A 27,533-nucleotide genomic window follows, 5' to 3' on the forward strand; every position below is an offset into this window, starting at 1 on the left:
ATTAAATTGTAGGCTCCCTGAGGACTTACGGTATCTTATTCTTCCGTGGGAATCCTTCCCAAGTACCAAGTACATAGTTCTGCACTCAATAAATACCCAAGATGTTGAAAACCACAAGAAGATTGGGAAAGTCCTAGGAAATCTGGTTAGCAATGGTTTTGGGGGAACCCAAAGAAGGAGAGTGGATTTTGAGATTTCCCAGAGGGTGACTGGGAAATCATTCAGGGAGGTCTGGGTAGGGTGGAGGGGGACATGGAAGGAAGAATACAATCTGATCTATGCCACCCTACGTATCTCCCCAAAGAGGCTCAGAACCTACTAGGCAGGGATTTGTGGACAGAGAAAGTGACTACCAATTCCATTATATTTTAATCTCCCAAGTGCTTAATTCAGTGCTATGCACACAGTAAGGGTTCAAAAAATATCACTGATTGATTGACTGATCTGATTCTCTATTTTGAAACTCCTGTAGACCTTTGGAATCATGGAGCTGAGACCTCAATTAGGGTGGGGGGTGTCTTTCCAGAGATATGCAGGGCTAACTTTAAGACTAGAGAGAAAACTGGCTACTGCATAAAGTGGCTGAGAGGCACAGGAAGGAAAAGGCACGGCAGCTTCACAGGCACCACAGACTACTGTGATCCATAGGATAGTTATCCCCAAAATACAAACAGGGGCCCATTCTGTTGAACGATGAGGAGGAGTAGATATGTTAAGAGGAACAGCATTACAAATAGAATGACTGATTAAGAATGCTCCTTTCACACTATTATTAAATACATTTCTTTATAGCAGCACATTGAATAAAAGTTGCTGAAATGGTGTGCCTTTAAAGAGCCAAATGAGGAAGGGGAATTCATGTGCCTAGATAGTAAAAATCTTAAAGATGAGGCACATTTTAGATTCACATCCCACTGTCCTTGAAATGGAACAAGGTTTCGAATATGCTCACAGATGTGAGTGGAAAATAGCAGTCCTCAGCGGTTATCTGAAAGTGCTTGTGTCCTATAACTATTTAAATATTCCCAGGATCTTTGGAAAGATTAAATGGTCCAGTTGACAAACAGATATCATCTACAACTGGGGACAGGAATTGGAAACTCTCATTCATTCATTCATTCAATCCTATATATTGAGCACTCTCAAATCTACCTTCAGATTTTCTATCAGGTATTTATTGAATGCTCTCAGAATGCATGAGGGCATCAATCAATGGTATTTACTGAGTGCTTACTATATACAGAGCACTGTACTAATGCTTAGGAGAGTACAATACAAAGAATTAGCAGACACATTTTCCGCCCATTATGAGCTTAATTATAGGGCTTGCAGAGTGCCTCAAATTTCAGATAAAGGAGAGGATGACAAAAAATTAGTTTGAATCTAGCAGACTCATTCATTCATTCAATCGTATTTATTGAGCGCTCACTGTATGCAGAGCACTGTACTAGGCCATTGCATGTTAGAACAAATAACTGCATCATGGGAAAACAGAACAGAAAATAAACAGTGAAATTTGACTGCTAATAGCAACATAAAGATGAAGTGGTGGTTACTGCCCAAAAATTACAGTTATCACTTCAAGCCAAATCAAGTCTGCAGGTCTTCAAGACTTGAAGCAAAGACAAACATTCTTAGATATACTTCATTTAAAAAATACAAGCCTGCACAACTTTTCATTGCAAGATTTCAGAGGATGATGATTTCAGAGAGTTTATGAGTTGTGAATCCCTTGCAAGTGGGACCTCAGAGTTGCTAACACAGTTCTGGCCCAACAGTGCAATTGCTTGCTATTAGTAACTCAGTTTCGGTATTGGCACTGGCAGACAGAAACCTAGGGCTAATTCAATGTACCTTTGCAGTAATCTGAAATTCCTCATGCTCCTTTAATAGCTCTTGAGTGTGCTGTATGCTAGAACCAGTTGAGGTGTGGGTAGACAAGTAAAATTCTCCACTGTCATGGATCCATTCCAGGGCCTAGTGCAAAAGAGATCAAGGGAAAAATGACAGAAAAGGGAAACTTTGGGGAAGGAAGTTCAAATCATGAAAAATCTCTCTCAAAAATTTAAACTTTACCAAGCAAATCTCACAAAATAATCAGAAATATTTGTGCTGCTAATGCCCCCATCCATCAGAGCTGATGTCCTTAGGTTGGGGCTGGAACCTCAGCCTAACCCCGTCACCTGAAAACATCAACTTGCCAGGGTGGGTTGTGCTTAAACACCCGGGGGCCAAAAGACCCAAACTTCCCCTTTTGGGGCTTTGGCCCCTCAAGGCCTTACCTCCTCCCTCAGCCAAACAATTCATTTTCAGTTCATATGGCAATGAGCAGTTCAAATGGAAACTTTAGGACTGATTCATCCAATTTAAATAGGATTTAGCAGTCAATTAAAGGAATTAATTATTTCACTAAAAATGAGGGCAAATGAAGTACCAAGAAGTAACTCCTCAAGCAATTATTTATGCTGAAGGCAAAGGAGATATGAGTCTTTCTGGTCAATTTAACATTGAAAAATCTGCTGCAGAGTGAACTCTACATTTAGGGAGAATAATCCAAAAAACAGCCCACAACCACAAAGCTCTCCCGGGTGCCTCACAAACACACTTCTTTTCAAACTAAGAATTTCAGATTTTCAAGGACAACTTGAATAGAGGTTATATCAATAGGACAGCTACCACTGCATCATTTGGATTTGGAAGTACTTTCTCAAGTGCCAGAGGTGGAAAATGAGGCCTAATGAATGACAGGAATTGGCCCAAATTTACAATAAACGTGGTGACCTTTGGAATGGGAATTCAAATATCCATGGTTTCTCAGCCTACATTCGGTTTCCGAGCTTCGGCCACTGACCTGCTGCAGTTAACACATCGTTTAACGCAAGACTTATAAGAACAAAAGGGAAAAGTCTAAATGTATTTTTTTAGGCCAACATCTTATACACTATTCTTAAGGGAATGAAGAGAGGTGGTTTGGGGCCTAAGGCGCCATTATGGATTGTCCCTGACCTGTTTGGCACTTCTTTCAAAAACCACATATTGTTGGCACTGGTCGAGGCGTCTCTTCCTCATGGTCCAGTAGTGCAGCACCCGATTCTCCCGCTGGAAGAGTTCATTCAGTATGTCTGAAAGGACACAAAAAAAGTCAGGCTTACTTGGTGTGTCATTTTAAACTTAAGAGGAAGGGAGGGAAGTTGTTTCTCAATGGCGGTATGTAAAATTTCCTTTATTTCACATATTTTTTCCGGATGATGTCACAAAGAATCAACGGGTCTATCAGAACACTCAGATTGGCCAAGGCATATGTTTTCATTCTAACTATGGCTACAACATTAGGGAAGCAGCATGGCCTAGTGGATACAGCACGGGCCTAGGAGTCAGAAGGACGTGAGTTCTAATCCCGGCTTCGCCACTTGTCTGCTATATGGCCTTGGGCAAGTCACTTCACTTCTCTGTGCCTCAGTTACCTCCTCTGTAAAATGGGAATTAAGACCGTTAGCCCCAGGTGGGACACGGACTGTATCTAACCGGATGTTCTAGTATCTATTTAGCCTAGTGCTTAGCACATAGTAAGCGCTTAACAAATATCATTATTATTAACATTGTTAAGGGAATGAAGAAGGTTTTTCCCAGAATGTGAGTCTTTTGAGACACAGAGTGCCTCAGAGTCAGAATAAACAGTTGCACGCCCATGCAAGATGTCAGACCCTTAGGGCGTGTGTACAACAATGTGAGTTTTTGCAAGAACGAAACCTCCGCATTATTGGATAATTGGGTTTATGCAAAAATCCCACTTCAGCCTTCATCCAAGAATTCCAAAAAGCTTTGCTGACTGAATTAAACCTTCCTCTCCAACTCTGTGTCTCACATATCATCATCATCATCATCATCAATCGTATTTATTGAGCGCTTACTATGTGCAGAGCACTGTACTACGCACTTGGGAAGTACAAATTGGCAACATATAGAGACAGTCCCTACCCAACAGTGGGCTCACAGTCTATAAGGGGGAGACAGAGAACAAAACCAAACATACTAACAAAATAAAATAAATAGGATAGATATGTACAAGTAAAATAAATACATAAATAAATAGAGTAATAAATATGTACAACCATATATACATATATACAGGTGCTGTGGGGAAGGGAAGGAGGTAAGATGGGGGGGATGGAAAGGGGGACGAGGGGGAGAGGACATATGGACAAAATGAAGTCCTACTCACCTCCTCCAGGAGGCCTTCCCAGACTGAGCACACCCCCTTAATCTCTGCCTCTCCTCCCCATCGCCCCCACTCCCTTCCTCTGCCCTACCCCCTTCCCCTCCCCACAGCTCTTGTGTAAATAACTGCAACAGGCACTCCCATGCCCCCCAAAACAAACAAAAAATGCTTGCTTGGCAAAAAGTGTCTGGCAATTAGGGTGTCATGTTTTCTTTTATTTTTCACATATTTGTTAAGTGCTCACCATGCCAGGCACTGTACTGAGCACTGGGGTAGAAACAAGGTAATCAGATTGGACACAATCCATGTCCCACATGGGGCTCACAGTCTTAATCCTCATTTTACAGATCAATAACTGAGGCACAGAGAAGTCAAGTGGCTTACCCAAGGTCACACAGAAGATAAGTGGCAGAGTCAAAATTAGAACCCAGATCCTCTGACTCTCAGGCCTGTGCTTTAATCACTCTGCTATGCGGCTTCTCTTAGTCACTGGTACAAAGATTTTTGAAAATACCTGCACCTGTACACAACACTTCAGTGATCAATGTAGAGGCAGATTTTATGCAAACTACAGAAGTTTACCAACAAGAATAAGAACAAATCCTGATTATGGATCATCAACTTCACTGAAGAAAAAGTAAAAAACAACCTACATCTGCCAACTGTATTCCCAACAACAAAGGTAAACCTGTGTAATACATTTTCTTCTAGGGTCATTTGCTTGTCAATAGGAAGGAAAACAGTAATCACATGCTTTAAGTCAGTAACTAATTTGCTAGAGATTTTTAACCTGAAGAGCCCACTCTTACAGGTCATTCATTCAATCTACTCGATCCAAATGATACCCAGTGAGCACCAGAATCTACTTTTTTCAAATTTAAAGTGCAATAAAGAATGTGGACCAAAGTCACTCAGATATTAAATTTGCTTGTGTAATTTTAAATCACACAGAAGTAAGCACTTTAACTGTCGGATTCACCTCTGGAAACTACCATAATACCTCTCTTAAAACTGCTTCATGTTGGTGTACTCATCTGAATTAGAGTCCCTTTCTGAAATATTATGAGTAAACTGTAACACACACGAGACTTGTAATTGTACTCTCCCAAGCACTTAGTACGGTGCTCTGCACATATGAAGCACTCAATGAGAATGATTGATTGTAATAATGTCTCTTCTCTTCTGATGTTTCTTCTCAGAACCATGTGATAAAAATAAGTCACACACAAAAAAACTGATGATCTTCAATGCTCTCATTTTCATTCATTCATTCAATCATATTTATTGAGCACTTACTGTGTGCAGAGCACTGTACTAAGCGCTTGGGAAGTGCAAGTTGTCAACATATAGAGATGGTCCCTACCCAACAGTGGGCTCACAGTCTAGAAGGGGGAGAAAGACAACAAAACAAAACATATTAACAAAATAAAATAAATAAAATAAATATGTACAAGTAAAATAGAGTAATATGTACAAACATATATACATATATACATGTGCTGTGGGGAGGGGAAGGAGGTGGAGAGGAAGGAGGGGACTCAATCTGGGAAGGCCTCTTTTTTTGGCACCCTCTGATTCAATCCTTGGGAGCTTAGGAAGAAAAAAATCTTCCTTCCACTTCTGCTTGGAGCGACTGCAGGATCCAGATCCCAGCATCAGTGATGGTGTTGGAAAAGCACAATGCAAAGAGACCAGTATGGCATTGTTGGAAAGAAACAGAACAGCCACCCCACGCCCTTGGCACAAGTGGCAGGAGAGCATTATCACTGTCCCTTAGCAGGCTCTGTGTCACTATTTACCTTACGGGGTGCAAGGCCTACACCTCAAGGTGGAGGAGAGCCATAGGTTGAACAGACTTTTTTTTTCTTGCTGCTCTCACCCTTAACCATCTTAGAGTTTAAACACTTGGAAAAGATGGAGCAAAACCCTATGTATGCACTTCCTAAATTAACCTACTCAACAGATGTTTAACCCAACTTATTTTTCCAAGAGCTATACCTTTTTATGCACTTGTAAAAAAGCAGTTATCTCATTTAAGAGGACAACTTCCATCCCACTCCCCTCGATGCTGTAGTAGTAGCTTTTTTTTTCCAAGTATTTGACCCATGTACCTGTTTTACACTGAGTCCCTCATAATTGGCAGACTATGCACTGATTTAGGTTTACCTATGTATATACATATACATACATGTGTACATACAAAACTTAAACCAGTGGATAGTCTGGCAAATGCGTGTATCACAACCTTTATCCTCCCCTGACTTTAATGTACATAGTTCGATTGGGGAAAGAGTTACAGCCTTAGGAATGATGCTGAATTTTATAAACTGTATTCTACTTTCCAAATGATGAGAAATGTTAAGAGAAGCCACCCATATATGCATGATGACTGTAGTTGGAAAACATGCTGATGAAGCTAATCTAAGAAGAGTTTCCGAAACTGCTTGCTAACTGCAATCGGGGAACCTGTTAAGGTTGATACAAGGCCAGGGGACACAGCATGAATCTCTCAGGAGTACTCACTTTTCACTTGTTGTTCGGGAGCTTTAATGTGGGTCACCATTCCTGGCATGTTCACACTATTTCGATGTAGGTATTTCAGGAAGACGTCGGCATTCCTTCGAGCAAGAGTGCAAGCCTGGAAATCACAGGGAATCATCTGCTATTGCTTGTGCTGTACATCTTTTCACAAACACACATCTCACATGAAAGGCAGAATGACATTTGTGTGTTTTAGGAACACACACTGTTACCGAATGAATAGATATAAATGAACAACCTGAAAAATGATATTGGACCAAAATTTTTTTACAAGCATCACTTCTGATCTCGAGGTCCTAAACTCTACTAAAATTTACACTACTTACAACTCCTTCAACACTCCATGAGCTCCCTAGAAGTCAGGATCTGAGTCAACTTTGTGCTCTCTTCAGGGCCTACTGCAGGTATGTTGAGTTGAAAATATGCAATAAACATGATAAAATGGTAAAATGAGGCTAGATGCACAGCCGTAACAAGCTGGACATTGCTGTTTCTTCTGCACTAATTGCTACAGATAATTCACATTAATCCCAACCATAAACAGTGACAGAGGTCCAGGCCACTGAAGGGAAGGGCTGTGTGGGGAAGGGAAGGGAAAAGTCATTAGCTGTTAAGATTGGATCCTATGTGAAACAGGTGGACCTGCTGTCGAATTCCAACATGGCACCAATAGTAAATCCAGGTGTCACACCCGTAGAGAAGGTGGGTGCCACTCTATAGCATTTTAGTTTGCTTTGAAGCCTACCACATTAGTGGATGACTCCGTCTTCAATTTACCATAGTACATACTGGTCTTCTTAAAAAAAAACCCAAAGTGTTACCTAATTGGCAAACCCAGTGGGTGCTGTTGGAAGTTCTGGGTAGGGTTGTATATAGGACTTGCCATTCATAGGCCACACTGGCACTTCCCAATACCATCAGCTTGTCAGAAATTGGCACTCCTAGATGAATTTACCTAGATGCTTACAGGATCTTTCTATCTACTTACTGGTGTGAATTATGATGGGGGTTCCTCCCCTGATGACAATAACAGCACAGTGCCCATTTTAGACATGTACAGTCTCGAAGTATTAACTAATGCCTCTGAGCAAGTTCAGAAGGCTTGAACCAATAGGCTATCTAACTGAGAAGCTTAGGAGTTCTTGCTCAGAGGATACATCTTTCCAGAAAATGATGAGTTGTTGGGGGAAAGGTGTGAAATTCGGAGGTGATACTAAACTGTTTTGGTGAATCTTCAACAATTGCATAACAGTATCTTGGGTCACTGCAAATCAGAAATTTTACTGCATCCCTGCTATTCTCAATTTTTCCTATCTCAGGCTGTTCTCACTTTCTTTTTCTTCCTATGAAGCCTTAACTAGAGAGATTCCAGCTTGACTTAAAAATGTGGATGAGCAGTAATCGAATACAGAGAGTTGAACTTTAAAAAGGAACTGGATTAAAAGGCAGTCCTTTCTGATATGCCCTTGAAAAACATCTCCACTACTTCTTGAGAATATTTCACATTTTCTTTTTTAAACTCTAAACAGATATGCCTCACTTGCACTAGGGACCTGGAATTATTTTCCCTTTTTCTGAAAAAGTTTACTATATGGCACTGAAGATGACACGCAATCAAAGAATGGAATGCCATCCTCCCAAACACCAACTGTAAATGTACTAATAGCAATAAATATTGCCACCATCCAATCAAGCCGTATGAGGGTTTAAAGGAAATCGCCACCATCTCTTCAGATGTATTTTCAAGAAGGTGGGGCAGATTCTATTGATTAAGGTGGGAGGTTTAAGCAATAGAATTCCCAATGACTGCCATGAAGGAAAAGGTAACAAAAACAACCATTTGTGTACCTTTAAGAAAGCTTCCTTTTGTTCTAGGTGCTTGCTAATCATTGGGGTGACATGGTCGGTCTCTGAATTGGGGCCCAGCTTGTCAGCTCCTCCACACCAGTCTTCCTCTCGCTTATACTCCTGCTCCAAGCTCTCCAGCACGCTGCATACCTGCCGGGCAGAAAGAGTACGGCTTAGGCATGCCACTCAGCCTACGTCATTTTCCATCTATGCCCCAGGTGGAGTTTTCATTCTGGCCAGAATGACTTGAATTGGCTTCCTCTGAGCACAGCACTGGGATCTCAACAAGATCTTTAAAAGGCAGGAATAAGATTTAAAAAGCGAGGGAGAGGGAGAGGGAGAAGGAGAGGGAGAGGGAGAGGAGAAATAGCAGATGTTATTCCTAACCCCTGAGGATAATCGCTCCAGGTCGAGGTGGTGGAATCGTAGAGCAGAAAAGTCAAAATCAAAGTTGGATCACAGCCAGACTGTGTGGAGGTCACATCTGCCACGGAGGCAAGTTAGCTAGAGTGTTTAAACAGGGTAAGAGATGTGTGTTTTCAGTTATTCACAGAAGCCTGGAGCCTTGAGGCCCAGGCAAACATAGTCTACATTTAGATGGAAAAGAAATAAGTAAAAGTAACCCTCCAGCCATGACATGTCCCCACTCCCAGTGGACTGAGGAGAAAAGCACTGCAATAACTGCCACCTTCCCTCCTGCCACCAAGGTTCCCCACTCCCAGCATGTTCCTTGTGCACCAGCCAGGGATAAAAGCTGCTCCTGTGGGTTGTGGTGCCCCTTCATCACCGGCGAGAGCAGCATTACAGTCACCTTCCTTCCCGCCACCGAGGTCCCTGCTCCAGGCATGCTCTGTCATGCCAGACCGGGGATAAAAGTTACTCTTGTGCACTCTGGGACCCCTCCATCCCTGCCGAGACTTTGAGCCTAGTTTGTGTATTTGTGGTGTGTTTTAATGTTCTGTCATTCCTGACGTGTCTGTCTCAAATCCCTTCTCCCCACTTAAATTCTTAGATTGTGAGCCCCCAGATGGAGAGGGACCGTGTCTAAGTCTCACTTGTGTACTCTCTCCCAAAGTTTAGTGTACTGTCCTGTGCACAGTAAGTGTTTCATAAGTACTATTACTAATAACCAAAACATTTTCTTCCTTTGTCCCTAACCGCTGCATTTCTAAAACATTATGTCCGCTTAAAAAAAAAAATTGTTCAATCATTTGTACCTGCTCGGATGTTTTGTAGAAAGCCACAGAAGCATTCACAAGCTTGAGACGATCTTCCATCTTGAGCATGAGTTGCTGCCAGTGAGAAGCCACTTTCTCTGCACAGTCCCTGATCATGTCCATGTCATAGTGATTGGCCTGCAGCATGGCTTCTGCCTTTTGCTGAACTTGCAGGGCACTTTGATGGGTTTTCTAGCAAAAGAAGAAAAGTTAATCATTGCTCAATAGGGAGTTTTGCTCACTTGCTTGATAAAGACTGAGGTGGATATGAGTTGTTGATTTCTGTTCTACTTAATGCATTTAATAGAAGGCTCATAAAGCATAATGAAAGCCTTCTGAAAGCAACAGGGATACTTTTGGAAAAGAAAAGGAGGAAAGGTGAAAACAAAGCTCTCACTGTGAGGGGGTGTAAAAAGAGCATAAGTCTGGGACTTTTCCACTGGCCTGCTGTGTAGCCTTAAGCAAGTTTCTTAACCTTTCTACATTTCCATTTCCTCATTTATAGAATGGGGAAAATAATACCTGTTTCTTACTACCTCGCAGGGATGTTGTGAGGACAAAAATAAGACAAAGCAGTGAGAAATAACTTTGGAAAATATGGACTTATTCTCTAAGGAAAGCACTCTACAAATTCAAGGCATTGTTTCTCATGCCAATTAGATTCCACTGCACAGTTGTTGCAGTGTAGAGTGAAAGGAGAGTGAATTAGTAAATTATTTTTTGAGCCTCCAGGCCAAGTATTATTTGTGAAGGTTTTTAAACCAGAAGAAGAATAAGGGATAAATTGGGGGAATAAGAATCCAGTAAGAAAAACTCAGTTGAAATTTTCCCGTGTTCTTAATTTCCTATAGTTTCATTCCAATTCCTGCTGGATGAAATGGGCAGGAGATGAATGTAGAAGAATATGACTTTTTCATTTGAACATTTAACTTTACACATGCTTTGCACAAAAAAAATCTATTTCTACTAAAACGAGTCTAATTAATAGGGCAGAAAATTGTGACTTGTGACATTCTGAGTATATTAAATCAGGTGCAATCATATGAGAGAACATGAATCTCAGCCCCCTGCTAATGAAGTAGATATCGTCCCCCATTGGGTCACTGCCAAGGGCTCTGACTGGCTAGAAACAGCTCGTAGGTAGCAACTGGCTGGGAGGGCTGGGCCATGGAAGGGGTAGGAACCAGAACAGGGGCAAGGGAGAAGACAGAAGGAAGAAAAGAGAAAGGGAAGGGGAGGCAGAAGTCATTACAAATGCTGAGAAAAATGAGAATGGCAGAACTTGTTGAAAAAGAAAAAGTGAGGGGGAGAGAAAGCAAGACAGAGAGACAGAAATAAAGGGAGGCGGAAAGGGAGAGAGAGAAAGTGCACATGGATCCAGCACTTAGAACAGTGCTCGGCACATAGTAAGCGCTTAACAAATACCATAATTATTGTTATTACATGAGTAGTAAAATGGGTAAAGGCAGAGACTTAAGACAATAAAAAATCACTGAGACCCGAAAGAAATGCCCCATGTTCCTATGGGATGAGATACCATCAGTGTGCAATACAGCAGAGGTCAACGGTATGTCTACATTTCAGAAAATGAAAGCACTTCCCATAGCCAAATCCTGGGCACCTCTGCAACAGGGTTCAAGAATCCCATAAAAACCAACTTCGTGCTCAATTAATCGATTTACAACAGCACATTAGGGATTACAAAAAAATCACACCTGCTACCCCCAGGGATCTCAACCCCTGGTTTGAGAAACCTGAATATGGACATCTCACAGATACGCCCCTAGCCAAAAAAACTTTTTTGAAATACTATAGATTGTTTTTTTAACAGCCCAAAGTATGGATAACAAGAAGCTCTCAAGGTAACGGTTCAATCAAGGGCCATTAGGAAAGCTGCAGTGCACCTGCAGTCATACCTCGATGGCATGCTGGAACTGTTCATGCTCTCGCTGGAGTTGTTCTGCTTCTTGCAAAGAGCTGGCTGTAATGAGCCCAGCATTCAACATAGATTCTCCATTGCGGATCCAGCCCAGCACCTGAAACAACACACAGGCTTACTTGGAAAACGCATTTACTCATTTGCACAGAATCAAGAGGAGAATATTTACATAGTATGTCAAAAACGAAATAGAAGAAATTTGTTCGACTATGATATAGCAGGTTTACTCCTGGGCTGCCTCAACATGTCCTTCCTAGAGTGGACTGTTCTGGACTCTTTATGTCCACTCAGTTATTTTCCGTTCCAGGGAAGTCCTGGGTTCTCCAAGACTCCAGAAGTCCCCTCCCATCCCCTCAAAAGTAGCTCCATTCTGGAATGGATCAGTCCTGAGCAGATGCCTGAGGCCGCTTTGTGGATTGGACAGGGTGGGCTTGGGGATCCCCAAGCAAACTCAGAATCTAGAGGTACCCTCCGGGGGCTCCGTGGCTTCATGTAGAACTAACTGGCTGAGAATCAGGATGCTTTTTCATGGCAAGTATTGCCTGTCTGACCAGCACCCACTGCCATTCAAGAAAAAAATGAACTTTTCCCTTTTATATTTATTCGCTCCCAATCTACCCTACTTGGGATAATACGATTACCCAACGACGGGGAGGGAAAACGCAACCTTGTATACCTTGTGATCATGTCTAGGTTGATGACTCTACCTTTGGCAGGAAATTACAGTCTTTAAACCCAGGTCTCTATGTGCTCAGTAGTCCAGGCAATAGAATACATATAAAAAGAGTGAGGCTAGGAAGGAAACTTATTGGATCACATGATGCTAGAGGCTGCACCTGCTGGGACTTGCTGAGTGGTGAAACTTTAGAGAATTTAAAGGAAACAACAGACAGGCATTCCGCTTCCTGGCTCTAAAAAGTCTGCACATCTGAATTTCAGTCAAAAACATAAAAAAAAAGTCCAAGGAATCAAACATTTTGAGGTGCGTTGAGCTGCCACAGTGTGGGAAAGTATCAAAGCAGTTGCAGTAGAGGGACACCATAATTATACTCTCCCCATCTAACTCTACCACCCCTCCTTTGGGCTCTGACAAAGGCTGCCACTTTTTGTAGAATAATTAACACAAGTCAGCTGGCACTGAAGGCACATTGCTTTGAACCTATGGAACTAAATTCAGTTCACATGGCACACAGTTATGCAAATGGATGCTTCCTGGCCCAATTACTCTCTCTCTCTCTCTAACTGTCTCAGCTTTCTGGGGCCAAGTCACCCAGGAAGACTTGGCTTTGAATCTTTTTTAAGAAATATTTGTTTTTCACAATCATATCAAGGGGGTGGACATGGGAGTGCTAGCTTCTTCCACAAAATTCAGTGACAAAAATCCCACCCACTGCTCAAGAACTTACCATTGCATGCCTGCTATTTGATATGAACCTCTTTGCCCTGCTTTCCCTAAATTGTGCCACTATCCAAAAGACATAGTGGCTATCTCCCACTTCCTTCTGCGTCACCCTGACTTGTCCCTTTGCTCTTCCCCCCTCCCAGAACCACAGAACTTATGTACATATCTGTAACTTATTTGTTTGTATTGATATCTCTTTCTCCCCTCTAGACTGTAAGCTCATTGTGGGCAGGGACTCTATCTGTTTATTGTTGTATTATACTCTTCTAAGCGCTTAGTACAGTGCTATGCACACAGTAAGTGCTCAATAAAAATGATTGAATGAATGCATTAATATCTTAATATGACTATTAAACTATTCAGTTATTGCTAAATACTCTTATCTAAGCAGAGAAATTCAAGGACAGCATTAAATTCTGTGCTGGTGAAAGTTTTTTGGTGTGTAAGGCTTTTCTTGTGCAGGCTTTTACACAACCGCAGTTGTGCTACTCCACTTTCTATTTCATAATCATCTGCAGATATTCCTGATTACTGCTTCAGCATATAGCACTTACTAAATGACTGTGTCAAAGATCTCGAAGCAGTTTAATCAGCTTACTCATGTGACTTCCTGAACATTAAACGGCATGACAAGATCACACACAAACAGTCCTGGAATATAGTCAGCGTACTAGCATCAAAGTCATGTTCAAAAGAAGAGGGCTCCACTGGGCAGCACATTCCTAAAGTGCAGAGTGGGAAACATCCAGACACAGACAAAATCTCACTGTCAGTTAAGTGAACATGAAGACAGCTGTGGATTTTCAAACAGTCTAAGTCAGAAGAGGTAAATTTTGGAGAGGTGAGAAGGACAGCAATTTTTCAGGGGGAAAATCACTCTGCAAACTTGTGAATTAACAAGACATGGTACCTATACATTGTGTTTTCAATTGCAACTTGTCCCCCTCAAGCTGTAAAAGCAAACTGCAGTAACAAGGCAGTGGTGCTTCTCATAGGACCACCAGTCTGAAAATGAGCTCACCCCAGGAATAAGCACGGTCCAAGGAGACAGACTGTGTTCTTTCAAGGATGTACTGTTGGCATTACTGTCTTGGCTCTCCTACAACACTGATTCCTTTACTGAAAGAAAGGTGGAGTACTGTCCCATAGCAACTTCAAACAAAACTTTTATAACAAATAACACTTTTTCAATGAGGTGACACTTTATAATGACTACGCTACAGTGCATAGTGCCCATGAGTGACCAGACTGCCTCCTTGTGAAAGACCGCCTGGCCGAGGCCTCTCTTCTTCAGCAGGTACCTGTTTCACTTCAGCTTGCAAGTGGCGCAGTTGTACGCACTGCTCCAGATGCTTCCGATGCTGCTCTGATACCAGGTCCAGCTCCTGTTGTTTCTCATGAAGAAATTCCAGCAGGTCTTGGACCCGAGTTGCCATATCCACATCTCTGTCACAAAGCAGCTCAACACCTAAAGGCAGTCACAACAGAAAGAGAGTGAACCCAAACCCACGAGAGTACCCAAACAAGTCTCAAGAATCACCTTCTAGAGGGTTTTCATTTTGGAATCTGAATAGGTGGTTTTCCTGTAATGCGGGAGTTATGTTCTTGATTAACCTAGTGCTGAGGAATAAATTATACCATGATACTCACACCCTAACCAACCCTGCATATGAGTGCATCACTGCCTCTACTGACACCACATCTCATTCTATCCATACTGGTGCGCTTTGTCAGAAGAATGTTCCCTAATTCCTCAACAGCTTTCTAACTGAAAACAGGTAATGAAAATATGCATTACGGCTGAACTGACTGCATTTGCTTTCCCGAACCTGTTCTTTGTTTCTTCTACCCTCTAATTGTTTATTTATACTTGTCTTGACCAAAGAAAGGAAGGAAATAGTTTTCAAGTGTTTTTGTTGGTGGAAGTGGTATAACAGAGGACTATCTACTGAAATTCTCTGAAATCCTACAGTGACATCTGCTGGTGAAATAAAAATTAAGCGAAAATACTTTAAAAGGAGAATTAGAAAAGTTTATAGGGTTTTAACATTCCTGAGCTACTAAGCAGTTTGAAACCATTTTCCAGTGATTTCATTTCACAAGTGATCAATTTTCTTTCTGTGCGCCTTAAAGGCATTCATGAAAAATTAATTCAATTATCTGGTTAACATTGTGCCAAAAAAGCATCTAATGAAAATAAAACTCTAAAATGTTCTTTTCTAGATAACTATATATGAAGATATAGCTATGTAGGTGGAATTGGTTGTCATTACCAAAGGGCATTTCTTGGGAGTTTTATTTTCATTATATTATTTTTTAGCACAGTATTAAACTGCTAATCATTAAACTGTTCATGAACTCCTCAAAGGGGCACAGAAAGAAAATTGATAACTTGTGAAATGAAACAACAAAAACTGTTTCTCTATATCTATAGATACATATGTCCTTTGAATTAGAAGAAACCAAACAGATCATGAAGTTCACCTATGAGTGTGTAGCTGGCTGAAAAGGCAATGAGGGGACCCACAGTCCAGGCCACAAAGTGCACACACAAAGCCTTCCCGTATGCTGCAGCACAACATTTGCTGCTCTTGGGGCTCTTTTCTCTTCTGCCTCTGTTCCTTACGATTCTTTTGCTCAGAGAGAGCTTCACCAGTCTTGGTCTGCCCTCAGCAAGTGACTCCTGATTCTCATTTGGGAGTTTTCAGGTAGTTTTCAGGTAGACAGTAGCATGAACGTGGAGAAGATGGGGCAGATTTATCTCACCTGAAGCCTGTACTTCATTGACATACTGCAAAAGATCTTGTCCTTGGTGGATGACATCAAAGGTCAAGTTATTCATAGTCAAAGCCTTGTCCGCATGGTGCTGGAGCCGTTGTTCTGCTATTGTGAGATCTTCCGTGTCAAAGTCATTCATCTGCTGAGAAAGCTCATCGTTCCAAGATTCAAGATCTGAGATGATCTGATAGAGATTAATTGAAATTTGCATAAGAATGGAAGTTTTAAAAGCCCTGTAGAGACAGGCAAGTTCTAGAATAAACAGCTGCAGAAGAAACTTTGACTTTCCACCTCAGTTTCCTTTCCTTTGAGTTGGTTATAATCAGGATAGCATGAAGCAAAGCTCAGCAACCTTTCTTGCAAACTGTAATCTTCTTCATCCTTACTGGAACTGGCTACATAAGCATGATCAGGTTTGGGATGGGATGGACTCCAGTGAAGATACCAGCAAACTGAAGTCATGCCGATCACAACCCCTAACTTCTACTCTATAAATGCTTTTAACTGCTCTTTGAAACAGCATTTTCTATGAATAAGTGAGCAAATATATCTGGAAACATAGTCACGCAAACACAAAAACATTCATTCTAACTAGCCTGAATGCAAGATTTCACCAGAAAAAAAAGCAAAAACTTTCCATTGAAACTTGGGAAAAATGTATTATCATCCCCTTCTAAATCCTATTTTTTGGGTGGGGATAGTGAACTCACAGGTTCCAATGACCAAAAAAATCAATTAAGTATTAATGTGCTAAATCCAGCATATAGATAATGCTGGAGGTGCACAGAGAAACCTTGGGAGATTTAAAAAAAAAAAGAACCCTAGATAAGCGTGGAAAATTCTGCCAAGTTTTTCTCTAGAGTTTTTACTGATATAAAGTAAAAAAAAAGGAGCCGCAACAGATGATAAAACTCGAGGAGGGTAAGGTATTTAAATCAGATTTAAAATGAAAATTACATTTTAATGTAAAACAGACTTTTTTTTCCATCCCAAATATCCACTTCTACTACAAATAGACACTTCTGTCTCCATTATACATAATTGTATTCTTCATAGTGAATGGTCTGTGAACACTGGGCATTAATGTTTATTTTACACTCTTGGTGCTCTTGAATATCCTGACCTCCAGGATACAATTAGACACCAACAAAATTCTCACACATCCTGCCCATCGTCACAATCAGCTATCAGCCCTAAGCTCCTCGTTTTCCCTTGCCATTTGATTATTCAACCATTTGTCATGAGCACATGGTTGATGAATATGCTACTAATGATTCAGAGTAAAAGACATACAATTTCATCTAGGATGAAGTGAGGCTGAGGAGACATATTCATATTTGAAGATGTCTGGTTGAGAAGAGTAGGAGGAAAGATGGTTCAGTGTCAAAAATAGTCTTTAAGAGCAAATGTCACTGTAAATGGGGAATATAGACTGGAGGAATAAAAACAAAAAGAAAAACTTCCAAACTACAGTCAAGTTTCCAGCAAAAACATAACACCATACTTCCTACAGACAGGCAGATGTGGGCATTTTCCCAGATAAGAGAGGAAATTGTAACAGATGCAAGATGAGACCAAAATAATGTTCCCTGCACCACCATTTTTAATGACTACCATTTCCAATTAACTAAGGGAAATAGGTCCTTACCTATTTTTCTGTCATATTAAGTATTTGCTCCATTTAGCTTAATTTCTACTACAATCACTTAAAATTCAGCAAGCTAGATACAACAAACTAGTATACAGTTTTAACAGAGATCTTGCATGCCTTCTCTGTGATTTTTTTTTAGTGTAAGGGTGAATCCTGATTTATAAAGGACTGGAATTTATAATCCACATCCCAGAGCACCATGTTTGAAATCGAACATTGTTCAAGTTTGAGAACATTTTCTTCTTTTGACTAACACTACTTCAAATAAAGCCAAAACATTTTCCAAGCACCAAAATGCAACACATTTAAATTTCAAAGAGTGTCTATGGCTGTTCCACTCACCTGAAAATGTTCAATCAAAAAAAAGACACCACTTTTTTAAAATCCCTTGAATAAGGAAGAACAACAGGAACTTGTTTTTTGTTTTTGTTTGCCCAACATCAATAAACCAAGTTGCTACACTTAGTCAAAAGTTGGATTCTTTTACTGAGCTATGACTCATTGCAGAGCCAAAACTCATTCACACTAGGTGGCTTTATACCGCTCAAAGAGTCAGCTGGGCCATGATCTTTCAGAAGACTTAGGCAATCAAGCTGTGTGAGGGTTTTGTTTCCTTTTTTTCCTCATTATTTAAAAGCCAACATAGCCTTTTTCTATGCCTCCTTTGGCTGCTTAGAAGTGGGCAATCAGAAGGTCTCAGGAGCTCGAAGCCCTCTTCTAAATGGGCAGATGCCAGGACCACAGAACAAAAGCCACTCTCACAACTGAGATCTTTGTTGGTTGTTGCCGACCAGGTGACAAACCAAATGGGCCACAAGGACTGAACAAAACACATTCATACTATGTGGAGCTCGTTCTTCCAAAGCCACAGCTGAAGCCTATTGGCAGTGCAGTGAGGAGGCCAGATTTAACAATAATGATAGTATTTATTAGGTGCTTACTATGTGCCAAGCACTGTTCTAAACCCTGGGGTAGATACAAAGTAATCAGATTGGATTCAATCCCTGCCCCACGTGGGGCTCACAGTTTTAACCCCCAATTTACAGGTGAGGTAACTAAGGCATAGAGAAGTGAAGTGACTTCACCAAGGTCACACAGCAGACAAATGGCAGAGCCATGATTAAAACCCAGGTCCTTCTGGCTCCCAGGCCCATGCTCTACCCATTAGAAGTCATAATAGCAATAATAATAATAATTATGTTAAATGTTGACTATGAGCCAAGCACTGGGGTAGATACAATATAATAAATTAGACACTGTCCCTGTGGTGCTCTTGGGGCTCACAGTCTGAGGAGAAGGTAAGGGGAGAAAATATACTTTAATTCCTATTTCACAGATGAGGAAACAAAGGCAACCAGAAGGGAAGTGACTTGCCCAAGGTCACACAGCAGGCAAATGACAGAGCTGGCATTATTATCCAGGTCTCCTGACTCCCAATCCTGTCTCTGCTCTTTCCACTAAGCCACAATGCCTCCCCATACATCCAGTTTGGGAGATTAAATGGGGCTTCAGTTTTGACTGTTAAAATTGAGGAAACTTTCACTAATGTTGAACCTGCTCGGTCACCAAAGTGGTGAAAGTATATTCTAAGAGCCCTAAATTGCAGCCCTAGACAAGAGCTAGCAAAAGTAGCACTAGTCACCTGTTTTGGGCCTGGATTTTTTTGCAGCTTGGCAGTTTACTATCTCTGATAATCCTACCTGAACCATTTCCTTTCACCATTGTTCTGAGACAGCTTTGTTTCATTCTTACTACTCTATGAACTCTTGTAAATGAATATATAAATGTGGAAATCACAAAATGTGTAATAAACATAGCATTAAAGGTTTTAAGTGCTGTACTAAGGGCTGGAAAAAATATAGGTGAATATCAGGCACAGTCCCTGGTCCTCAAGGGACTCACAATCTGAGAAACTATCCATTCCCTTGCTAAAGGAAGAAAAAAGGGAATCCACACTGCTTCCTGATATTTGCATGAAATGGGCCCTTGCATCGAACAAGCCCAATTGGGACTGAGGCAAGATGAAAGAAAATGGACTTCCTATTACCTAAAATACTGCCATCACAAGACCTAATTTTACTTTGGATGGCTCTTACCCTTGGACAAAAAGAAACAGAGAATTAACTAAATAACCCTCCAGTTCACTTCTCTGCTCAGTTGAATCACCTACCAGCAAGGTAATAGGATATGGGGATTTTTGTTTTGTAAGACTCTACTTCTGCCTCCTCTTCCTCCACTCCCCATCCCACAACAGTCCTTCTTACACATCGCTCCATCTGTCGTCATTACTGTCTCTTATGCCTTTCTTTCAAAAACCTGAAGAGCCCAAAACATTTCCGGGACTATATAGGTTAGATCCGAGAGTAACTTATTACTGTGGATCTCTTCCTATCTAGGACAAATCTCACTTAAACCAGGCTTGAGGAGGGATGATATACCCAGGGGTTAAAATGAGGTATGAGACAGAAAGAGAAAATTCATTATCACAAGCAGTATCTACTGCTCATTGTGTTAGGTGCTCCTCACTCTCATTTTTGTTGAATCATTTCCTATTACGGCTTTTCCTGACATCTGTCCTTTTAGCAGGGAGCTTTCCAGACAGACAAAAAACCCCTAGAGTGACACAAAGCAAAGGAGACACTCACATCTATTGCATCTCTCTCAAAAATGCGCAACTGCAAGAAGAGTTCTAGTTTGATCTTGCGTTCCTGGAAAAGTTCCTCCATCTGAGACTGGGCCTCATCCAGCTGCTGCAGGACTGTCTCGATATGATTGATGGAGCTGTTGTGAGGGGTCTTGTTGCTGGAGATGGCAGAATCCCTGTTAAAGAGCCAGGGAGGGAAATGGAGACTTTTTAAAAAGACAAACAGGAATTGAATGAGAAAGTCCTACATTGTTAAGTGCAAATGACAAAATCCGGCAACTACAAGCCTCAAGAGGGAAGAAAGCAGGAAGTTGGACTTCTTGTCTCAGTTCATTTAACAAGGTGGGTTTTTTTAAAAAAAAATTGTGTTTGGAGGTTATTTGCTTTTCTTATTTAATAAAATAGAAGACACGTGCTTCTGTCCCTGAGCAACCTAATTTTAGCGGTGCTGGATAACTGGTTAATTTCTAACTAATTTCTGTGATAGTTCCAATGAAACTGAACACTGTGACTCTACTATCTGCCTTTCCCTAGTTACACAGAGATGAAAATAAAGGCACTCACCCTTTCAGGACCAACACTGGGTTTAACTTGTGTGACGTGGGGGCAAATGACATTCCAAAAGGGCGTCTACTCTTAGCATCTTTTGAAAGAGCAAATCTTTTCATAATCCTGGCTACCAGCAACATCTTTGAACAATTTGAGCTCTGGCTGGTAACTATGTGGGCTCATGGGCACAAAGAAATCAAACTAAATACACCGCAGCACTCAAAACCCAGGCTTAAAAAGTAAATGTACAAGATTTGTCTTTTTCCACTGCCCACAGGATAGATCTATCTAGTTATCAACACTACGCGGAAGGGATACTATTCTTTCCCCTCTTGGGTCTGCCTTTTGTTTTACACAACCAAGGCTCTTAAAAGTCTAAGTAACACCCCAGCAGCAAGTTCCAACTGAGAAGGTGTACTCTCAGTTATGCACCAATGCTGGCCACAGCATTTTACCAAGCAGGCTGAGTGGATCGCTAGAAGAATCTGCACCAAAAGTCCCTCTGAGTGGTGGCATGAACTCAGTAGGCATAAGGGGAAAGGGAACCAATGTCGTGCACAGTTGGGCGGGTGCCGAGTGAGTTGGGTGAGGGCTGAAAGCAAGTTGTTAAACAAGGAGGATGAAGCCAATTACTTCTAAAAGTAAAAAGGAGAAAGAAAAAGCACACTGCCAGAGTTTCTGAGCCTGTGTCTGCAAACAAAAAAGAGGGGGAAATAAGAAGGAACTGACCGTAGCTGTTGTATAAGGTCCTCCCCTTCCTTGATCACATTGACTGTAACTTGCAGGGTGGTCTGCTGCTGCTGGCCGAAGCGTTTGATCAGGTCTTGCACAGCTTCAACCGACTCGGCATAGACATCATCCAACAGCTCCTTCTGCAACTCTTCCAGCCATGTCCAGAGCTGGGCAGGGGCAAAAAAACCCAAACAAACAAAAAAAAAACTGCACAGTGAGGCAGGGAATCCTCAATCCAAATCCAGTCAGGGGCTTTGGAGGGAGCAGGCTGGTCCTGCGGCTCAACAAGAAATACACTGGGAGGGAAATGGTGGTAAAGTGCTCTCAGAGAGATGGGAGGAAGGAAGGAAGGGAGAAGCATCTCAACAACAGGCAGATTCAAACGGCCAGTGACCCGAGAACAAAAAACTCCGCCGGTGCTGCTGCGCTGGGAAAGCTAAACATTCAGAGCCGAAAGGGGAGAGGATGTGTCATAAAAACATGAGGAAAAAAAGAAAAAGGAAGTCGCTTTTCCCAATGCAAAATACAAATTTAAGCTGGAAGAATCCTGCCGAGGGACAGGAGCTGCAGATACAAGAAGGGTGACCATATTCCACCATAGCAGTGGCATACTAGAAAATTTGGGCAGGGGGAATGCCAGGAAAATCTTGAACTTCATCTCCCAGAGGTTCCTTGCTCCGCTTCCCCACTTTCCATTCTTACTTTGGCACCAAGCATATGGACAGCACATATCTATAATAAACATTTTGCCACTCATTTCTGGCTATTAAAATGATCGTTTTGGAAAGCTTTCCATTTTAATTTGTTAGGAGCTACAGTGTTTCCTTTAAGAAAGCTATTTGTGTACCCTTAGGGGATGGGGAAACAGCCACCTAATTTTCCAAAGTTGTGAGCAGGGAATGTGTGTGTTATATTGCTAGACTGTACTCTCCCAAACGCTTAGTACAATGCTCTGCATACAATAAGCATTCAATAACTGCAAGTGATTGATCATATGAACAGGATGTGGCTCACTGTGGGCAGGGAATGTGTCTGCTTCATATACTGTACTCCCAAGCACATAATAATAATAATAATAATACTGGGAATAAGGGTACTTGTTAAGCACTTACTATGTGCCAAGTACTGTTCTAAGCTCTGAGGTACATACAAGTTAACCATGTTGGACACAGTCCTTATCCCACATTGGACTCACACTCTTAATCCCCATTTTTACAGATGAGGTAACTAAGGCACAGAGAAGTTAAGTGACTTACCCAAGGTCACACAGTAGACAAGTGGTGGAGCCAGGATTAGAACCCATGACCATTAGACTCCCGGGCCCATGTTGTATCCATTACACAGTGCTCCGCATATAGTAAGAACTCAAAAAGTACAACAGACTGGTGACAAAAAGCATTTTTAAATGCTTTTTTCTGCAAGATTAAGATGTATTATTTCCTAGGTCAAATGGGATTGGGAGGCTTCAAGATTTCTCACACCAGTGACATAGGAGCGCCTATTCTGAGCTCGCTGGTGCCGCTGTTGAGAAGGGGACATTTTCTAGAAGAATACATAACTCCTTCAGGTACCTAGGGTATCATTCAGTGCACTGGAAGGGGTAATTCATTTAAGCTAAATGGAACCCAGTGGTTTGAAACAATTAGACTATTTATTGAGTGCTAACTCTGGGCCAAGCACTGTGCTAAGTACTGGAGTAGATACAAGGTAATCAAATCAGACACCTTCCTTGTCCCACTCGGGGCTCATGATTTGAGAGGTACAGTGAGGATGTATCTTATCCCCACTTTAGAGATGAGGAAACTGAAGCACAGATAAGTTGCGGGCTTGCCTAAAGTTACACAGCAGGCCAGTGGAGAACTGGAACAAACCCCAGCTGACATCCAATCTCACCCTCTCCCCACATGCTTTCCCACTGCACAACCAGAAAGTTACTCTTTCCTCAACAGCCCGATAAGATGTGTCCTCTATTACACATAACATAGACAAATAATAAACACAAATGTAGTGCTAGGGGACAATTCGATTTCTACAATTTAAAATAGGAAACCAAGCTGTGCAACATAGATCAAGTCAATTATAAATACTGAATAAATAAAATGCATGTTACCCACGACTAGGAAGTCAATCATGAATGGGCATTTTATGAAAGGAAGAAAAAATAATTTGGAATTTTGCCATATTATGGAGAAGTGTCAAATGTGTAAACTCATTTCCACTGTCCAAAATAAAAAGTATGTTGCTCAGAGGCAGCTCAGACATATTCCTAATTGAACAGTCAACTGAAAATGGTTCCTGGGCTATGTTTTGTTTAAGGCAACCAGAGTATCCACTGCTGATTGCTAGGAAAGAAGCTTTGCCTTTCTTTGAGCAGTAAAGCTATTTATTTAGCACTTACTGTGTGCAGTGCACTGTAGTAAGTGCTTGGGAAAAGACAATGACAGCCAAAGGCACAATCCCTGCCCAAAAGAAACAAAGGGGGGAGGCAGCTGGAATGAAAAATTCCCCTCCTCTCAGTAGCCTACAAAAAGCCAGCTCTCTCAAGAATGCTCTTCCCACAAGACAGGACTCCATCCTCTATCAAGGCTCCCTGCTAGCTTGCTCCTCAGACCCTCTTTCAAAGAGTAGTTCTTGTTCCAGCACATGACCTGACTTCTCCCCCACCCAAATCTTGTCCAGTGAGGCACCAGAGAATTTCTTGAGCAAAAGGGGAATTTGCAGCCGGGGGTTGCCCAGATGGAAAACAAATCCAAAACAGCTTAATTAATGTGCTTGGCTTTGTTTCCCAGAGATCTTCAAGACAGCATATTGAAAACTTTCAAAGGAAAATGACTCTTCCCTTGGTATATACCTGTCTGCTAATCAACCCCAAGAGGAGGTAACTACACAGAATAGGAGGAATGCTTAATGAAACTGTCCAAAAAGGAGCAGTATGGTGTAGTGTTAAGACTGTGAGGCCCCCGTGGGACAACCTGATCACCTTGTAACCTCCCCAGCGCTTAGAACAGTGCTTTGCACAGAGTAAGTGCTTAATAAATGCCATCATTATTATTATTAGTGGATAGAGCATGAGCGAGCCTGGGAGTCAGAAGGTCAAGGTCGTAATCCCGGCTCCATCACTTGTCTGCTGTGTGGCCTTGGCCAAGCCACTTCACTTCTCTGTGTCTCAGTTACTTCATCTGTAAATGGGGATGGAGACTGTGAGCCCTGGATAGACCAGGCACCGTGTCCAACCCGTGTCCATCCCAGCGCTTAGTACAGTGCCTGGCACATGGTAAGTACTTAACAAATACCATTATTATTATTATTGTTATTACATATTAAACATACTATAATATGTCAAACAGCAAAGACTCTAGAACTGGTGAAATCTGAGTACTTTATGCTCATCCATATGTCAGCATACCTTCAAAATGGCTCTATTTCCTAAAATCAGCACTACATTTCCCTTTCTCCAACCACTCTGAATTACAAGAAAGAGACTAGATAAAGGGGAATATTCACGTGAACTCATACCTTTGGCAAAGCAGTGAAATTTAAGCAAAACATCCTATGGTGAGTGTTTGAGCTAGTGACTGACAGTTTGGAAAAATGTCTCCCAGCAGAGTCCAAGGTCTTTCACTTCTGGTGTATTCTCCCAAGCCCTTAGCACAGTGATCGGTAGGCAGTAGCCCCTGGACACACTCGATGAGGATGAAGGCCTGGCAGAGTGATAGATTACGATCTTCTGGGTCCAGTGTGAACACCGGTGTCTATTGGGGTACTTTAATAATAATACTAATTGTTGTATTTGTTAAACGCTTAGTGTGGGCCAGGCACCGGAGTGGATACAAGCAAAGAGGGTTGGACACACTCCCTGTCCCAGCAGTCTCAACCAGCACTTAGTACAGTGCCTGGCACTAGATAAATGGTCCACATGTCATTTCAGGAAAGTATCATGGCAGCCTTCAGGATGATACACAATTATTAAAGACAGGAAACTATGACATTCTTACAATGAGGTTTCTGCAATTTACTCCTCTCTGTCATTAGATATAAAGATCAAATGCTCTTCTAGTATATACAAGTGTTCCTTTGTACCTGAATCCACGGGGAAAATTTGATCTAAATGTTTTGAATGGCTCAAAGGTTATTTTGAAAATTAATTAAATGAAATAGGCTTAGGCAGTTTAAAATATAACAAACATTTCTTAATGACTCTAGAAATGATACACATAAAAATCATTAGCAGTAAAGCAACACTCATACTGCAACTTTGTGTTGACACATTTTAAAAGATGAATTTTACATGATCTAAAACCTAACCAAATTGATGTCTATAACATAAAGGAAGTCAAAATATGAATCTGTGTAGTTTTGAATTTCTTCACACCTAAATACAGTAAGGTCTGAGAAACATCTGCTAGAATCAGCTTGTATCCTGTACAATGGCTTCCCTGAGTTCTTGGGAGAATGCCATCAGTACCTGTGGATGAGCTCTTCTTTCTTTTTTTAAATTAGCTTACTCACTGCAACATCCTGGCAGCTTCAATATGTTTCCATGGGGGGAACCTCACCCGCACCTAAACGCCAACTCGACCTTTGAACCTTCTACAGAGCTGCAGCAACCCTAAGAGACCACAAAGGAACTGACTTTGGTGTTTTGCTCTGAAAGAAGGAAAAGAGGAAGGGGGGAGGGAGGTGTTAACTATGACACAGCGTCAATATGCCAGGAGGCTTGAGCGTCATTAGTAGGCCACCATTTGGAAGTCTCACGTCCACTGACTCCACTTCCCAAACAGCACAAATATTTCACGTCTTCATTTCGTACTGAAACGCTTTTGACACCGTTGTCCTCGGCAGTCGGGAGTACGTTGGGGCATAGACCAAGGAAGAAGAAACATCCACCTGTCCTATGTTGCTTAGTTATGTATTTGCCTGGAGGCAGGAGGTTACACCGGATGATTTATCAAGATGCTTCCAGGTCTATTTAGGAGGCAGTCCAAAAACCCGTAAGATCCCAGTCTGAATCCCAGGAGTTTTGGCAGCCAATTTGGGATACTGGCAGTTTTCGGTTGGCCTGCTATGGGGTAGAGGGGGCAGTGGATGGAGAAGGCAGGGTGCATGCCAGGTTCTTGGTAGGGACTGGAATCGTGCTGGGGTACCCGTTAACTTCTAGATTGTGTGCTTCTGCTGCCACTGCCTGAGCCCCAGTGGGGCCTGTGCTGCCCAACAGGAGGTGAAATGGGCAGGGAAGAGCAGAAGAAAGGCAGAGAGACTTGGAATGGCAGAACAGGGCACCTGAACAATGATCCAGGTGGCAGGAATGGTGTGAAATCTGGAATCAATTCTGCAGGCAGCTGAGCCATGGCCAGCAGCTGGCTCACAACACCTCCATCCAGCATAAAGGCTGGGATTGCCTCCCCTTGGCCTAGTATAAGCGTCTGAAAATTTGCCTTCTTCTCTACGTTTTGCAGGGAAACAAGGGATCAGCCACTAAAAAAGCCTTGTGCGCTAGGCCTCTGCAGATCTGCCATTAAGGAAGCTCCAACCCCAACACGAGAAACCAAGAGCCATGTCCCCATATCCTCGAAACCACTCTTGGGCTTCCTCATAAAAGACACTGATCATGTGACCAGACCTTCCACAAATTCATTTTTCAGTCATTCATTTCCTCTGTCTTTGAAAAACAAAAAATTGGCATCCAGGTACTCCTGGTTTCAAAAGCACCCACCTTCATTCTCACTGTTGCTGCTCTTCCTGGCTAAAGTGAAATGTATAAACATGGGTTCTCAGGTTTCAAACTCCTATTTCCAAGCCTGCAAAGCAGCATAGTCCAATGAAAAGAGCACCAAACTAGGCGTCAAGAGCCCCAGGTTCGAGTTCCAGCTATGCCACTGACCCTCTGTGTGACCTTGAAAACATTACTCGATCTCTCTGTGCCTCAATTTCCTCATCTGTAAAATGGGGATAAGACCATGAGCATTATGTAGAACAGGGTCTGTGCTCAGTGCTTAGGACATAATAGGTGCTT

General features: G+C 41.8%; 1 protein-coding gene across 3 annotated transcripts in view; it reads right to left on the minus strand.

Annotated features, from left to right (window-relative positions):
• TRIO (trio Rho guanine nucleotide exchange factor) overlaps positions 1-27,533 on the minus strand; it is a 396,910-nt gene that overhangs the window by 120,371 nt on the left and 249,006 nt on the right. For all 3 annotated transcript variants that reach the window (XM_038770376.1, XM_038770377.1, XM_038770378.1), the window contains 10 exons: positions 21,518-21,687; positions 20,241-20,415; positions 15,933-16,128; positions 14,468-14,634; positions 11,742-11,861; positions 9,826-10,017; positions 8,609-8,758; positions 6,743-6,857; positions 3,007-3,122; positions 1,855-1,977 (listed from right to left, as the gene is read on the minus strand). In XM_038770376.1, the coding sequence (XP_038626304.1) occupies positions 1,855-1,977; positions 3,007-3,122; positions 6,743-6,857; positions 8,609-8,758; positions 9,826-10,017; positions 11,742-11,861; positions 14,468-14,634; positions 15,933-16,128; positions 20,241-20,415; positions 21,518-21,687 (1,524 nt within the window). The remainder of the gene's footprint in view (positions 1-1,854; positions 1,978-3,006; positions 3,123-6,742; positions 6,858-8,608; positions 8,759-9,825; positions 10,018-11,741; positions 11,862-14,467; positions 14,635-15,932; positions 16,129-20,240; positions 20,416-21,517; positions 21,688-27,533) is intronic.

This window comes from Tachyglossus aculeatus, chromosome X3, assembly GCF_015852505.1.
Source record: "Tachyglossus aculeatus isolate mTacAcu1 chromosome X3, mTacAcu1.pri, whole genome shotgun sequence".
NCBI lineage: Eukaryota > Metazoa > Chordata > Mammalia > Monotremata > Tachyglossidae > Tachyglossus > Tachyglossus aculeatus.